The 17,689-nt window shown below is 41.9% G+C and overlaps 1 protein-coding gene across 3 annotated transcripts in view; it reads left to right on the top strand.

The window, feature by feature from the left end:
- rspo2 (R-spondin 2) overlaps nucleotides 1-15,741 on the top strand; it is a 56,906-nt gene extending 41,165 nt beyond the window's left edge. For 2 of the 3 annotated variants that reach the window (XM_085365112.1, XM_085365113.1), the window contains exon 5: nucleotides 15,626-15,741. In XM_085365112.1, coding sequence (XP_085221238.1) covers nucleotides 15,626-15,741 — 116 coding nt within the window. The remainder of the gene's footprint in view (nucleotides 1-15,625) is intronic. The other variant, XM_085365114.1, reaches the window with a different exon arrangement.
- Nucleotides 15,742-17,689: the final 1,948 nt, after the last annotated feature.

Here is a 17,689-nt window from a genome sequence, read left to right on the forward strand (position 1 = left end):
GTCGTCTTCTGGCTGAGGAAATGAGGCATATGGGCCGACATCAACAACCCCATCAAAAACAGACGTACACAAACAAACAAAGTGGCAGCAAACTGGTGGGGGGAGAGAAGGAGGTGGTAGAAGAGGGGGAGGAGGGGAAATGTTCTACAGTAGTGGAATGTTTTCATGTTCTCATGCCCCCCCCCCCCCCCCCCCCCCCCCCCCCCCCCGTTGTGCAGTGTATGGGCTGATATTACCCATGAAACGGTCATGACCATAAAACGACCAACGACCCCTTGATTGGTGCCGTTACACCCTGTGATTTTTTTTTTTATTATTATTTTTTTAACTGCAGACAAGACAGTCTTTACAAGGATAGATGGAAACAGCTTCTGATTTGATCTTTGAAGTTGTGATGGATCATATATGTAGCACTCCTTGGCCTTTTGTAAAATATGTGACTATATGGAACCTGTTTGCCCTCTAAAAAAATGTTTATTGAAGTTCATTGCTATGTATTTGGAGGTTACTATGGTTTTAGAGGCTTTTCCAGCATGAAATTATAGGAGTATAAGAGTCAACTCTGTTATTTATTGTAATTTCTTAAAGCTGAAACAAGGCAAAATGTAAAGCCATCATTTCTTCTCCAGTCTGAAAATATGAAGCACCCATAGCTTGAAGCAGGCCCGTGTTGGGGTTTGTCACCTCATATTTAAATAACCCGAACTGGTCAAACAGTGATCTGTCTGATCGCGCCCCATCCCTGCAACGCCTCTCTGTCTGCCAGACCTCCAGTCCGCCGCTGCTGCCAGCTCTCCTGTGGGGCCCACGAACGCTTTCATCTCCACATCCACAACACGCCAGACAGATGAGGATGCGTATGCACACGTGCGCACACCCGTTTACACCGCCCGAGTGTGAGAAACGTGTAATAGACACCGATAAACAGTAAAACAGACCTCACAGGCAGAACAAGTCACCGCATTATCTACTCTTTCCCTCGTCCCTCTTTCCATTCTCTTTTCCTGTCTCGCACTCGAATGACACGCTAGTGCTCGTGTATCACATATCACAGTGCGGGAATAAAGTGCATGCCACGGAGGAGGACGTGTTCGCGTGGCGCACATTGTTTTGAAGCGGCACTCTGTGGTCCTCACTCTCTAAGCGGTCTGGCTTGAGGAGAATAGAAGGCAGGCGAGGAGCCGAACGGGACAGCCTGAAAACATCTGGTCCACAGTTGCACTGGCTCAGCCTCCAAGAACCCCTCTCCACTCAGCTCCACTCCACACCACTCAACTCCTCTCCTCCTCTTTCCATCGCCTTCACTTTATTTCTCCATTGCTGCCGAGTGTCTGTATAGAGCCATCACAGCGTTTAATTACAGCTAGTGATTCAGAGAGAGAGGCTGTGGCTTCTGACCCACTCATGTCCATGAACGTGGACCCAGCGCAGAGACATGTAGACACAACAAAGAACAAGTATAGACCTGCTGGCCGTTGGCTGCGTGTATGTCTGGGGTGTTTTTCTATGTGTCTGTGTGAACTAAGTGACAAATACAGGGGGTGCAGACTAAAAGCACAGCCATTACGGTGGTAAGTAGAGGCCAAGCCCAGCGTACCAGCATTGAAGAACACTGCACTCTCATCAGCACACAACTAAAAGCAAAATGCCAGGGTAATGTCACAGGTTAACAATGTCAGCTTAAATGAGTGAATGCAGGATGTTAGTGACCCTGACATGCTCAGACTAAGAACAAAAAACACAAGCACAAAGTAGCTTCCACGAGCCAATCTGAAGTTATTAGCTTCTTACATGCTTTTAGTTTGGAGCGAGTGGCAGGTAGGGTATTTAACTTGATTGATTTTTAGCCACTTGTCCAGGACAGATCTAGCTGTAAGCTAATATAAGCTAATACTGACTAAGTAGTGTCTTATTAAAGTTGAAATGCTAGCATGTTATCAAGCTTTTGCCTATTTTTTTTCCATCCCAGCAGACACTGAGCCTTGTTGCCATGCATTTTGGTTCAGGTTTTTGACTACTTGATGAGTCTAGTTTTGAAAAAGAAATAGGTCAAGCATCTGATTCTGTTAAAGCTTACTTCTTCACTATGTCCAATAGTTTTACAGCCTGGACTCACCAGTATTTCTTTATTGTTAGACAATTGCAGGTGGCATAAGTGCACCAGACCATGAATTTTCAAAGGCAAATAGCAATTCATGCAATGTTACCATGGTTTGTTATTTTGTAAGCAATATATTAGAGGACAAGAATAATATAATGCAGCATCTTTGTATTTCTTTGGGTGGATGACACGTTCCTCTTGATTTAGGGTTTCAGCACTTTGATGTAAACAAAGTGCAATAATTCTTCTGTAACTACTTTTTGACGGTGTTCCTGAGGGGTCAAATTCACTGCAACTTAAGAAAACACCAGCAAAGAGAGAAATTCTACAAAAGCTCACAAAACACAACAGAAGTTGAATAAAACACAAACATAGAAAAAATAATGCAAAAGCAAAAAATAAATAAATCACAAAATAAAAGTTTTTTAGAAGAAACAATTCTGTGACGGAACAGCTCCAAAAGTGAGTAAACGGCTAATAGCAAACATTTATCTGATACTTCGGCAGCTGGTCCGTCACATTATTGTGTCCCCAGAAACACTTCCATTGTGTTTTGTGAGAGTTTGGGTTTTTTTCTACTTCTGTTGTGTTTTTGCTGTTGCAGAGGTTTTTTTTTATTTTTTATTGTTACGGTTACAGTTAGTTTGACCATGCAAGGGCACCGAACATTGCACTTATAAAGTAACACGCACAATTTGGATCTAAATGCTGCTATGATCATTAAGTAGAATTCATGGTTCACAGTCTACTGGAAGTTTTTGTTCTTGAGTTAGAGTATGTAGTATATCCGGTCTGCTGTCATTGGTCTGTGAGCCATCCACGGAGAAGACCGACATTGCAACAGATGAAAGCTGAACTGAAAATGAATACACAACGTACTTTTCGTGCTTTATTTTTTTGATCTTTGAAGTTTTTTCCGTGGTTTTCCTATTTGCACGGAACTCCTCTATGGCTCCCTTCCATGTTTCGGCCCACTTTTCAACTAATCAGCATTTGGCACATGCGTACGACATCCGCGTCCAGCGACGTGCAGTTGTGATTTTGGAGTACTGCACGCGAGCACGTCTGCGGTGGGTGAAAACCCCCTCTCCGCTTGCTGCCCAAAAGGAAACGGACGCAGACGGACGCATTTGCAGGACCATAAATTACACTTTAAGGTTATTTAAGGTCTTCTCCAGTGTGTCAAAACAGCAATCCTACTGCTTGGATTTCATTTTAAGGGCAAGCAGGGTGGGTGTTGAATGACAATTATGTCTGTGTGACTGAAAAACGTCTTCCTAATCAGTGCTATGCCGTTGGTCAGACGATGGCATGCGCCAAATTTCTTCCCCTCAGATGACTTAGGACATTAAACTAGCACTCCGTGTTGACAGTTTGACCCCAGAGTCCAAAATCGAAAATAAAGATGAACGTGTTTTCTGGTTGTACTCCTGATCTGATTCACCGCCTCCGGGCTTGGACATTTCAGATTATTCCACTGAAAACTGCTGTGTGGTCTCTGGGTCATAGCCAGTGACCCAGATCTCATCATCGGTGATGATCCTTGACATGAAAGTTGGGCCAATTTGACACGTTATTTGAGGTTTGTTCTCAGCTCAAGTTTGAGGTCTAAGGATGGTGAATTTGCTAATGCATACATGCAGATGGTCAGAATGGGACTATCAGTCAGCAATCCAAGTGCAATAGAAGAGCTGGAAAGCTCACAGAGACAATCCTGGTGAGAATAACGGGCAAATTTACATTTTTGATTGCACATAATACATTTTCAGTCCTCTTAGTCTGCTTGTCTGTCACTGAAATTACACAACAGAAATGATCTGGCTGAATTTCTTGAAACTTGGAGAAGTTACAGAAGAGCAAATGGTGCTTATCCAGACCTCTTTTAGACTGTGTTAGCACACTGGCTTTAGTGGCGCAAAGGGCATTTTCTCAGAGTTTGAATATTCTGTCATGTTAAAAATGGTCCGTTTAGTGCACAGAATATGATAGCGCTCCAAAGAAAATGTCAAGAAATGACTGAATGGGCCATTCAACGAAAGTCAACCTATTCCAGGTACCATATCAAATCCCCTCAAATGTAAATGCTCCTTCTCACTGGGTGGCAAGGTTCAGGACCATGATCCCAGCAGGCCTTGAGACAGTTCTTTCAGATTAGAGAGCGCTTAAGTCTTTCTTTGATTCGATTCCTTTCTCTTGCCCCTGCTGCATCTATGACAGATGCTGGAGTACACAACTCTCTCTCCCTGGTGAGGTGAGACCATGAAACGACCGTTGAAATTGCACTGTAATCACGCACAGCTAAAAACAACAAGAAAATGTCTGCCATATGCCTAAAAGCCCTCTGTTTGTGTTCTTGTGAATTTAAGGGGGATTATTGACAAGGGAGTGAGTGGTGCCTGGATAGAGGAGCTGAGCCGGCAGTGACTCTTATTGCTCGTGTCTGTGATCGGATCTGTCAGAGCCACTCAGCTGTCTGTCTGTCTGGTGTTTGACAAGTGTTTGATGCAGCACAGGCCTTAGAGAGGATCAAGCCCTTCCTGAATTGGCTTTACCTCTCTCCCTGTGCAACAGGAGCTCAGCGAACATCAAACGCATCTCCCCCCTTCCTTCCTTTGTGAACTAATGAACTATTTTTATCAAAAAATATGTGCCGTCTGTGGGATCACCGGAGGAGATTGAACAACAGCACCCTTTGAGAGTTAGGTGAACAATCAAGGAAAACAAAAAAGTGGCTGCCAGCCTTGATTCTCTCATCACTGGCCATTGCACAGGGATTGCACCATGATCCTGATGGCCCCTGTCTATGTTTTTGTGCCTAAGCCCATCTGACTTAGTTTGGCTCCCCGCTTGTTAGGGTCTGGTCCTCTTTTGGGACAGTTGTGCTCCATGTCCAAACATGTGAGGGATTTCCTCCTGAAGTTTCCCAGTAGAGAGAAGGGGTGGGGGATGAAAAGGCTTGTGCAGAATTGAGATGTAAAAAGGGAGTCTTGCTGAACAATTTCTTTCTATATCCTTCCCCATTCCCTTACAGACCTAGAGAGACAGGAGGATGTATTGATTAGAGGAGCATGTGCACTCAAACACATTGGAAAACACTCAATGACACAGTTGACCATAGATGATTAGCTGGCTTGTTAAAAAGGTGATTGTAAGCCAAATTCAATAGCAGACGATACACTTAGAAATAAAGAAAAGAGTCAATAAATACTGTAAGCACAGTAAGCACAAATACAAGATCAGACATTCCTTAAATTACTGTTTATTTTTATGATGGAAGCAATGCTGTTTAGCGTACGCTAGTTAGCTGGTTATGCTATCGATTTCATGTTTAAGCCTAGAAACACTTGGGATGAATGCTACTTGGCAAACAGGGATACAGAAAGCCCTCTCCACTCTTAATACACCTTATTGTGTGCCCCCTCGTGCGTATGCTAACACCCATTTTATTCCTGTCTATAAAGGAGGCTGGGGAACTGTTACGCAGAGAGATTCTTGCTCAGGCCTTCCAGGCTCACAGGAGGTGGCTGATCCAGGTAAATCCCCCAGCCAGGATGCTTCATTGGGGGTTGACCCCCTGCGTTACATGAGCCCCAGACTCTCAACAAATCCTGGAGATGCAGATTCCCCTCCTCAGACAAATAATAAATGCTCCAAATACTTATATCACCTCCATAGTTTGATCTCCTTTTCTTGCCCAGATCCGTTTAGAGGTGCCCATTTAATTCTGCTGACATGCCTGTTTATGCACAGAGAGGAAGATTGCTGAGGTTCTTTGGAGTGAGTGGTTTTTTTATTGCTTTTGCCTGTGGATTGCAAGTCTGATTAACTGTATCAAGGACAAGGTGGATGGTGTACAAGTGCATGAAACCGAACCGTCAAATAAGATCAAGAGCTACAGCAGCAAGCAGCAGTACATCACTGTAAAGACACAGAAATGTAAACGGCAGTTATATTACACAAGCTTCTGAGAATCTTGTTATCGAGTGTCCAGTAGAATAAATGAATCCATGCTCGATCATGTGTTTGCTGAAAAAGCTTAATTTCATCAGTTCGATGCAAAGCACTTATCGGAAACTAAGATGGATGACTATGATAACTCTGCAGCACATTTCCTGCTTTATATCACCGCATGTGGAAATTATAAGACGGATCAAAGACTCTATAGAGATCTCATCTTAATATAGAAGGCATGGAAATTAAACTGGAGTGCTGTAGCTCTTCCTATCTTTGAGTAAAGACAAACAGAGTTGACATCTGTAATAGCTTACTGTCTAGAATAATGAATTTGCTACTGTACTGTAGATCCCAGCAAGTTCCCCGATCTTTGGATCCATGTTTATATTTTACACTGCTGAACACTGTAGCTCGCTTTAGCTCACTCCCCCATGCGCACAACAAATTCAAAAGCAAATAGACCACGCCAGTGGCAAAGCCTTCAGGAACATTGGTGCAGGGGCCTCCCTTTGATAACTGCTGTGCTTTATATTTTTGTCATCAGAAATGAAACACAACATTAAGCCATTCATTAAAGTAAACTAGAGCTAATTATCCATCATTTACCCAAGAGCCCACGGGCCAGCGCAGCCCCCGTATACTTAGGCCCAGATGTGTCGATGAGTCAGTCGGTAGATAGCAGACCGCAGAGGGGGCTGCTCATTTCTCTCTGGGCCCTGCGGTTTCCAGGGGCATCAGACTCAGCAGGCTGGTCTTAATGCCTGTTCACAGACTGGCTGCTGACGTTACCCTCATGACACCATGAGCCGTGTAAAGCTACCGCAATACAGCAAGGCTCCATTTACCAGAAAGAAAAAGAAAAAAAAAATCAATGATGATCAGTTATACAGCCCTAATTCAAACAGAAAAATGAAGAGTGAGTATCGTACCTCTCTAGCAGGCACGTCTTCCGAGTTGAGAGGAGGCTGATTCGCATTAGCGGCATGCCTATGTTCAGACAGCCTCTCATTGCTGCAGGGGGCGACAGCGTGCGTACGATCCCTGCTCCCAAGTTGTTACATTTTGGCAACCCCAAGTGGAAGTGGGAAAACCGTAACAGTTTGCAGGATGTCACAGACCAGAAACCAGATTACGTCATGTAATTTAACCCCTGAGACCTAATTTCTCCTTTTCTGTGTCTGGTACGCTCACCAAACGATTAGAAATAATGACTGAACCGCTTTACCACTGAGGATGAGGAAATCTATCCCTGTATCACTGTGTTCGGTTGTCTACTGACGAGGCATCTGCTCAGTGCAGTTTAGAGGAAGCATTTATAGTTTGAGGTTAAGTGTTTGTGCGGTGTATATGACCTGTTGTCCAGTGACGGGATGCTAACTGAGGCAAAGAACCGAGGTGTAGTTTTCAATATCAGCTTTAGACAATTAGCTCTTAAAGGGACTGGTAAGGAACCATCTTGCTCCTGCGTGGGGCTCTTTTCTTCAATCAAGAGTGTTTGTGATACAGTATTAAAGTGAAAGAACATCCTGCTCTTTTAGTGGTTCACTTTAACCTCTTTTGAACTGATGTTCTATCGGTCAACACAACCTGCCAAAATCATGTCTGTTCTTAAGCCCAGTAGCCAGATGAGAAAATAGCATTCTTCTCAAGGTTGTAGATTATACATTTGTTCCACCGTTTTTTTTTTTGTTTTTTTTTTTTGGTGTGCTCGGTCGTGCAACATTGGGAAACCTTTGTATAAAACCATGGATACATCAGTCAACAGCTCCTGTTGTGGTATTTGGCATCTTTAGCTGACTAGTTAACAGAGCAAACAAAACATCGATCAAATTGATGCATTTCAAAATAATCCTCTTGTATTTAATAAATCCCTGCTACACACTCAGCATGATGAATACACGATGAACACAAATATACACACATTACATTTTGACATAATAGACAGTAATGGTGGTGGTGGCTCATGCCTCTGAGATACAGTAGCTGCTGATTTTCTGTAATAAAAACACCTTCAGCTTTAAACAGGCTACTTCACCCATCCTCTCTTTCTACAAATGAATAAAGATGTGTAGTTTTGAAGGCTTTGCAGTTGTTTGTAAATGGGCCACATAATGTAAAAAATCTAATTCAATTTGTTTATGAATTGGTAAACTAATGTAATTAGCCTCCATCGTAAACAATAGTTAGAAAAGTCATACTTTACTATGATTAGCTAAACATCTTTTAAGATAAATTTCATATGGGCATATACTGTACGCTGGCTCCTATTATATTCATTGGCATGTTATTTCTCTGTCCTGAGTAGTTACCTTAGCTCTAGGATTATCATGTTATGTTGTGCCAGTAAACTGTATCTCAGAAACGTGGGAAATGATACGTGCTCCAATTTTCCAACTTTCAAATCTGGCCTAAGGAATCGATCCACTGTGTGCTTTCTTGTACAGCAGGAAGAACTAATTCCTGACTTTCCAACATTTTGGAATGTTTTAAGTGAGTAAATGTGAAGAAAGATCTCTGGAAGGCAAGATTTGACTTTGGAGTTTCTTTGGAAGATAGTCTAATTTAAGCATCTGTCAAGGTCTCTTGTTAATAACTTGTTTGTGAGTGCTCGAGCCAGCAGCAGTCGTAACCCGGGGGAACAGTTAGTGTATTGGGCAAAGTTGAGCATGACTTTGAACCCTGAGTAGACTGATGGAGGAGAACTTCATTGCTTCTGTAGCCGACCTGTGCAGGTTGCGGCTGCATCTTGCTGGTGTTATCGTTCATCTCCCAAGGGGGAAAAACAAAACTGTCTGTGCTGACCATCGGGCGCATTAATCACCGTGTCAGTCATGCATATTTTGCCAGGACTTCTCTGCTTAGAGACGCTAATCTCCGAGTCCGGTTTTCGCTTTAACTTACTGTCAGTGAAATAAGGCATCAAAGAGCAGAGCAGAGCAGAGAGCTAACCTGCTTTTTAAAATCTCTGCGCTTATCCTCTGCCGTGGTCATAGATGAGAAAATAATGAGCGACCTAATCCCAACATTAGCTTTTTAAATCGGAATGCGTATGTTTTAAATCATTCTCTGCCAGCAGCGTGGTGATAGTAAGCAGAGCATGGGGTGAAAGGGAAGGAGGACGGAACGAAAGTGAATGAAAGAGTGTGATCCAGAATAACCTTGTTAGGGCTAAGTGACGCTGTGCAGAGGGCCTTTTGTCAGTTGGCTGGCAAGATGAGCATCTTGTAAATGATTGTCCTCTCTGTCAAGGGGCTGATTTCTTTTTTCCTACTATCTGACTTCTGTGTCTCTGCCACAGTACTTCAAATACTGGAGCTTTTTCTCCTTTCGCATCTGTATCTGTTACAAACTGTGGCCTCTTTTTATACATAATTTCATCCTGTAGCACGCTCTCCTTGTTTTCCAATGTCAAATCACCCTTCTGCAGCATTTCCCCCACAGGCGGACACAAACAGCACAAAGCGCCATTAAAAGTTTTGGCTTACCTATCAGGCCCACGCCTTAATGAACCACGGGTCAGCTGAGGTCACATGGCTATGTCCCACCTATAAATCAACTGCAAACTGAGTTCAGCGGCAATATAGGGCAGTGTCAGTCCGTAACCTTTTCCCAGACAGAGGAGTTGTCGGTGTGTGAGTACTGGCTGGCTGCAGATCCTTTCCCCTTCACAGCATTATAAATGTATGTGTGAGGAGGCCCTTAATGGCTGCTAATCCAATTTCTGCCACTGAAATCAAATCTCACTGGCGCCAGTAGTTCTCTCCTTCCCTCACAAATAATGGCCTCCGCTTTGGCCTGTTTATGAAAAAGACGAGCCGCCAAAAATTCCGGCTTTACCTTCCTTGAGTCCCATTGAATCTTCTTCAAAACTGTTTGAATGTTTTTGTTGTTGTTTTGTTGTTGTTTTTCTTCTTTGTTCTGCCCCCAGTCCCTATTCCATGTTTTTCGAAACTTATTAATTGACCGTCTGTGTCGAGTGAAAGGATGGGGTAACAGAAGAGCAGGGGCAAGTTTTCAGCAGCGTAGGATCCCATTTACCGTATGTCTTAATGCCTTCTCGAGGTCAGCCATCGATTTTTGTTCTCAAACCGCAAAGCAAAGGAGATAAGATTAGGCCTTTGATTCCTGCACTGCTGCCGGAGCCGTGAGTGGATGAAATCACTTGGCCTGCCCATTGGTTGGTGTGTTGCTTCTTTTTAGGAGGTTGCGGCCTCTGTGACGATAGGGTAAGATAGCAGTAGCCTCACAATAACGCGTGAGCAAACAGTGAAAAAGTAGTTTTTTGTTTTTTTTTTTACTTTAACGGGAAAATCTCTTTATGGTGACAAAAGTAAACAAAAGTCTGATTTCTCTCATGTAAACTTATACATATTCTTCAATTTGCTTCCCCTTTCCAAAACAAACATATTGGCTTTGACATAGATGAAGGGAGCTTTGGCTTTGGCCCCCTTCCCCTTGGATATGGATTTGACTGATTATTTTTCAGTGCATCAGTTGGACAAGTAGTCATATTGCCATTCCGCAAGAAGATATTATTCTGGAGTGTGATCCTAATAATATGATACGTCTAATAGCACTTAACTCTTAGTTGGAGCTGTACCATACTGAGAGCCTCAAATAGAAAGTCGGGGACATGGAGAGGGGAAACAGCAAGGATAGGGAAGAAAAAGAAAAAGTAGCAGATCCTCAATGGCTTTAAGAGGTTATTGAGGAATGTCCTCTACGGTGCTTGTGGAGAGGTTTAATATCTCTTTGCTCATTGGTTTGGCAGCTGAAAAAATTGGAAATGACACAAAGTATTTCTCAAGCTCACAAAGGTGATATAGAAGCTCACGATCATGGACTCGCAAGCGTACAGGGCATATGCCGCACATCATTCGCACATGTGCTCGCACGCTGACTGATACACAAAAGAATTCCACAAAGGTCACTTTTGACAGCGGTAAATAACAATCCCACCGCAGGCTCTGTTTCTGATTCCGAAATGCAAAAACATTTTGATTTGCTCTTGAGAGCTTTGTTTGTTTGTTTGATTCACTTTTCAGTTCAAACCCGAATGCGAACGTCAAGTTGGCAAAGAAGACTGTATCTATGGAGGAGAACCAAACATTGGTGAAGTTGCGGTTTTGCTCTACTGATAGTAAATGCAGCCAGAATGGAAAGAGAATTTTTTATTTTTTTTTAAATGGAGATAATTTTCTTATAAAAGTCGTGTTCTTTTGATTTGATCCTTGCTGTGCCAGTTTCAATGCAAAACAAAGACGGAGAATGATTTGAAGGCCACTGTGCCTTCCAAGAGAAAATTATCTTTACATGCTGTAAGATTTATGAATTTGTTTTTGGTTTTGAAAGCAATTGATGCAAATTAAACTGTTTCCTCTGTGAACCCTAGTAATCAGCTTAAGTGATTACATCGGTCGTAAATATGAGATGATGAAAGCTCAGTGTGCACTGTACCCTGAGGAAAGGCTAAATGGGAGTTCATAGGGTAGATATGATAAAACATCACACTGGGACTGCACCAGATGCAGGGGGGAAGGGGCTTATGTGGGGAGTGGTTGCCCTCTAGCTGTCAGCGTTGAGACTGGATTATGAAATATGGTCCTAATTTTCTGTTGAGGTGTGTTTATGAAGCACTATCAGTTAGCTTGGGGGCGTGAGCTTAGCTTTGAAATGTACTGGTAATGTTGATGTGAAGGAGTATGATTGGAAGGAGTCACTAGTGGCTTGGAAAAGTCTGAACTTGTCAATATCTGCTAGATAAAAACCAAAAACCCCCCCCAAAAGAAACATTTGGGATGAAAACATGGGAACACAGACAGGTAAAATATTGAAAACAAAGAAAGTGAGAGGAGAGCCTTTCAATTAATAATAAAAACAACAAGGAGCCAGTGGACAGAGTCAGGATTCATGCAAATGCTAAAGTAAAGTTTTTTGGGTACCAAAGCTAGGGAACAGGCTAGAAGGCAGTGTATTTGGTTTCTGCTGTGAAGGCCCCCATGTTTATTTTACTTCCTGTGTTCCATATGGAGGATGATGATTTTGCTTGTACTCATTGTTGATGGCTGTCATCAACTTGCCACAGCCACACACCAAAAGACTGAACAGGAAAAAAAGCTTTTGAAACAACGTTGCAAGAGGGTGCTAACGATGGAGGCACTGTTTTGAGACTTTGAATGCAAAGGTTACCAACCATAAAGAATAAGTTCTATTAAATAAGCATTCAGATTAATAATAACTAATTATTCAGTGCACAGTGGTGTATAAACGCACAGTGAATGTCAATTCATCCAAAGTTATATTGGAAGTGTGCAACTGGTGATTATATCAGTGATTGGAGCTTATAGGTAGCAGCATTTATTAGTGCAAACAAAATGGATTGAATTTTCCATCCTTCTTTTCCTTCTTTTCTTTTCATCCTTTGCGAGCTACTGTCATTGATGATAGACTATTTAATTCAAAGTCTGAACATATTGCAACAAGGTGCCAGCATTAGCAATGCAGCCATACTGACACGGCATTATATCCAGTGACACAGTAAAGTAGCCTAGATAGTGTTTTCTGTGTAAATTTTAAGTAAAATTGTAACACAACTGTTTAACTCTTTAGTTTACAATAGCAGGGACTGAAATGATCTAATAATGGAGCTCTTCAGGAACCTGCCACAATGTCACGTAATAAATCGAAATTAAAAAAATATTTCCTATCTGGGATGCTGTAACCTGGGCCGGGTTTTTTAACCATTTGCTCAAAGCCTGCCTTTACCACCGTGTAACCGAGTCAGTAATTTCCATCATGTCATATGGGGTCCAGTTGTTTACTTCTGGGTGGCATATCTCCAGCTCTCTTGCCTTTACTGCGTGGTTGTACTTGATGGCGTGCCTCAAGTGGCAAAACAATTTGTTGTTTCCTCCTTTAGCGAGAACAGTTTTCTTGCATATTTTGCAAAGCTTTATTGGAGTACCTCCCTTTTCCTCCCTAGACTGACATGTGGCTCTCGCTGTCAGACATGTCTGGGCTTGTGCTGTTGTGCCAGCTTGGGAATGTAAATGCATGGTGTTGCTAATATCATTGGTATTGTGATATGACATTTTTTATACCATGTAAAAATTTATAATGATATTAAGGATGGCAAATTCCTAATTTGCAACAGGAATGTAATAAGCAAACTTAGCTTTAGCCCTATTTAGCGCCGTATCTACCATTCCCATTGTTTAGCTAGTTAGCTGTTTCTTTGTGGGAAATAAATGCAATCAGTGTCTGTCTGTCTGTGTGTGTGTTTACTGTCTTTACTCAGTTGGCCTCAACACTTAAACTTTCAGAACAATGCCAGTGTTCACACTAACTAATCAAAATCAAGCAGGAGGAGAAGAAAAACTGGGCAGGCGATGTTTTTTTGTAACCAGGCAACAATAAGCACTCAAGAGAAGCGCAAGTGAAAATGTGGTCAGGGGCACAGCGAGCGGAAAAAATAATGCTAAGAAAACTAGCTTTAGGCATTACATGTAGAATTACACTGCAGGTTCTGTTTTGCCTTTGATTGTAGCTCAGTTTTGTTGTCACTAAAAATTTTAATTTTCATTCTCTTCACAATCATTTAAAACAATAAAAAAATTCAAGTTTGCTCAATAAAATATGTGATAGTAGCAGTGCATGATGTAGAAGAGGTACTAATCAGGCATTTCAGGTTGTAATTAATTAGCGTAACTATTAATTTGTGAACTTTTGTTTTGATTTTCTATAAGTCAGCCTGCTTGTGCAGCTGCTGAGTTTGTTTCAGTGTGTGTGTTTTGTGAGCGTAAAACTCTTTGGATTACAGATCCCCTGCCCAGTCCTGAACTAGCCAGGAAAAGAGCCTTTTAACTTAACTCTCACATATTTATTTGTTTTAAGCAATTGCTGTAAATGCAGGCTTTTTCAGTTTAAATGCAGCCTTGCGTCCAAGGAATGGCCCACGAGGGCTTTGCCCGTTACTGAAGGAGTTTAATGCAGCACCGTGTACTTTATTGCTGTCAAATGTAATTTATCCTGACTTGATTGCACTGTTTATCAGGCACCTAGCAACACTGTTTTGAATGAAAATTACCTCTTTAAAGAGCAATTAGGAAAATGAACCTATAGGCCAAATGCCTTTGAGCTCCAGACTTACTTTAATATTATTCTACATTAAGTCACGCAGAAAATCTAGAGTAGAATCAGCTAAGCAAGTGTACAAAGTCCCCTGGCAATATTTTCAATTGAAGGGCATGAGAGTTTGATGGAAGAGATGTGAAAGTTGTTTTCAAAGGGTGATGTTAACTAGGAGCTGTGTGCAAGAAACTTTATTGCCATGTTTCAGATTGGCAAAGTGACTGAAAATAACAAGATTAGATTAATTGCAGGAAATAACTCAGAGATGGTTTGATGTTTGCATGCATCTGTATTATTCATTGGGAAACCCTGTTACTAGAGCAATATCTTGCTTTCTCATGCGTGTCAGCTTAAATGAGTGAATATTTTCAAATCTACCTCACAGAGCAGCCCTGAGAACGGGAAAACAGTCTTTTGTATGGGTGCGTTGAAGGGCCAACGCAACACCAGCACATACAGTATGAGAAGGCAATTAGAGATGGGGCCACATTTTACACACCGTTACCTTCCTTTCAAGACAAAAGCTTAAACAACTGCTGTAATAAGATGTCGAAGCGGTGAAGGCCACCATATGAGACTTGTTTTTCTGTAGCACTTTCCTCCTGTGTTTCCCATGTCAGCGAACCAGAGCGTGGCTTGTTTCTTTGTGTTCTAGATCAGGATCCAGATATCTTTCTCATCATCCAAGCCTTACTCCACTTTTCCCCCCATTAGATTTTCTTTCCCCCTAAATTCCCTCACACTCACCCGCCTCCCCTCTCCTCCCTCTGCACACATACATCTTGCACACACACCTCGTTATCTTATTTGTGGCCTTGGCAGCCAGATTGGTTGCCTTGTGGTTCAGTAGCCAGTTTTCTCTGTCACAGAGAGCCTTGGGTGCAGATCCTTCACCACACACGCTTCCATGAGAGCAGGAAGTCAGTTCCCAGCATGCTTTGCCCATCCCAGTGAAACCTGGGATGGATTAACCTTGGGCTGGGGGACCTTTCCAACTTGGAAAAGAGTTATGCAACTTCCCATACTTATTGCTGCTCTCTATTGCAGTGACAGTGAAGTGTTGGGCTGTACAGACGTTTGTTTAAAATTGGGGTTCAGTTCTGAGGGCTGGAGCAAGCTAAGACCTCATTTGTGATGTTTCCTAACGTAGGACTCACTTTTTACATAATGCAGGCTTTGGCAAAAGTTCACATACGTACCTTTTTAAGGCCCTCACAAGCCAATTGTCAGCAAATACGAGAGAAAATACACATTGTGGAAGAGAGCCGGAGGTTAATAATAATAAAATTAACTGAAATGACCTGCCAACCTTAGGCTAAAGAAGAGAACGAGTTTGACATGAGGCAGTGTAAAATACAAAATCGCTCTCACTCAGAGAATCTCACACCTGACGGTAATGATTAAAATGAAAAATCTTTTCTCTCTCTTGTTTCTGCTCAGGTGGTTCAGGAAAGCATCGATCCAAAGAGCCAAAGAAGAAGAACAAGCAGAGGCTGCGGTTTCGAGCTCAGAACCAGCACAGTGACCACTTGGCCTCTAAACGCTCCAGCCAGTGAGGACTGAAACTACCCAGTGAACAAAGAACCAACGCAAAGCTGCTAGCCGCTGCTGCACCTATATTCTGACTGACGACTATCACGAACCCCGCCACCTCCCGTCCTGCTGCCCAGCCCTATCCCACCTTCGCCCTGCCAACCAGGACTCATAAATCTGCCAGTCCAACAATATACAGCATATAATGTGTGATATAAGTACAACACTAAACCACAACCACACCAAACACATGCTTTCATGCCTCTGCCTCCTGCTAATTCTCCCCGAGCTGCAGTGACCAGCCAGGTGACTCTGTTCTCCCAGCCTTGTTACCTTGTGGATCTTTACAGTTGACATTACCGAACTCATTTCATCGTCATTAACCATGTCATTCAACGTCTGGGGTGACGGAAGACGGAGGAGCCACCAGAGGTACCGCGGAGGCGGAGGAGCCAGGAAGGGGACGGTGAGGTTGTGAGGGAGTTGGCGACATAAACTGTTCGGGAGAGATTTAAAAATACGCTCGAGGAAGCAAAATGATGCTGATGGACAAGAAAATGGCATCTTGACCTGAGAGAGAGACTATTTTTTTGTTCCCTATATTTATGTCAAAGCTATCCTTACCTTCCTTATTCATGGAGACAAGTGTTCCCATTGTGGCCTTTATGTTATGTACATTTTTGAGAGTAATATTAAAAGAAATTACCATGCATAGTTGCAAAGTATTTTATTCTCAGCACAAACTGTTTACGTTCAGACCGCTTTATGCTCTAACTGTATAGTGTGGTTAAAAAACTAAAAAAGAAGAAGAAGAAAAGAATAAATTTAGTTGTTCAACTAGCATGGCAACAGACTCGTGTACATAGTTGATCTAATATTGAAAGCTTATTACTGTATTTTCAGTATTGACTCGTTTATCGTTCTAAATGTTTTAGAGAAAAAAAGGTTGTAATACAAGCTACAGATTAAAATGATTAAAAACAAATAATAAACATAGCCACCATATAGCTATTTCATTTATATGGTATATATTTGATTTATTTATTAATTCTGTTTTGTACTTTTTTTTGGTTCAGTGAGAATTTTTGCCTCATACTGTTACTCTTATATGCTGAAATATTCTTTGCGTTCCTTATAACAGTGCATATCTTTAACACGTGGAAACGCTTTCTCGTCTGTCACGCAGGTGTTGTATTCCTTTCATTTGACCTCATCTACTGATTTTGATGTTTTAAAGAAGAAAAAAAAAACAAGACTAATAAAACTATGCTTTGACATATTCTAGGTTTATTGATTAGGATCCAGCAAATGTATGGTCATAGGACTGCATATGTGTACGTTGTGTTTTATTAAAAAACATTTCATGTGACTGTATGATGAAGCCTTTCATTATTGTCTGTGGCTATAATATATGTGGCTAAACTCTGAAACTGTAGTTTTCTTGTCTTTTTTTTCCGAGTACCATTGAGTGATTTCAAAAACATTTGTGAAATCCGTCATGTCATACTGCATGAGACAAGTGGTATCTCCAGCCAAAGGATTGGATATGGTCCACTAGGCCTTAACGGCATGACAGCACCGTTAAGGGTTTGTAATTCACTATGACGTAGCCTCGTGAAAGCTACAAAACCAGCGGATGTCATTGGTGGCTCATCCATCTCCAGCATTACACTATAATTTCCTAACAACTTGCGTTTGGCTGTGTCTTTTGTCATGCAACACACAATCGATCACCAACTTAAGTGATGCACGTCGCACTTACTTCTGTGATCTTCAAAACATTAAATAATCACAGAGAAATTTAGCTTTATGCTAAATCTATCTGGTATATGGGTGAAGAGAGCATGTTCTAATGCAAGTCATGGCTAATTTAACCCGAGGTCCACGCTGCGTAATCACCATCCCAAAAAATGAAGGAAAGAAAAAAAAATTCAAATCTGCCAGACAGCTTATGGATGCCCAGTAGCAGAT

Source organism: Diplotaxodon limnothrissa, linkage group LG11, assembly GCF_057381915.1.
Source record: "Diplotaxodon limnothrissa isolate DT_005_m linkage group LG11, D_limnothrissa_male_GT1.1, whole genome shotgun sequence".
Classification (NCBI taxonomy): domain Eukaryota; kingdom Metazoa; phylum Chordata; class Actinopteri; order Cichliformes; family Cichlidae; genus Diplotaxodon; species Diplotaxodon limnothrissa.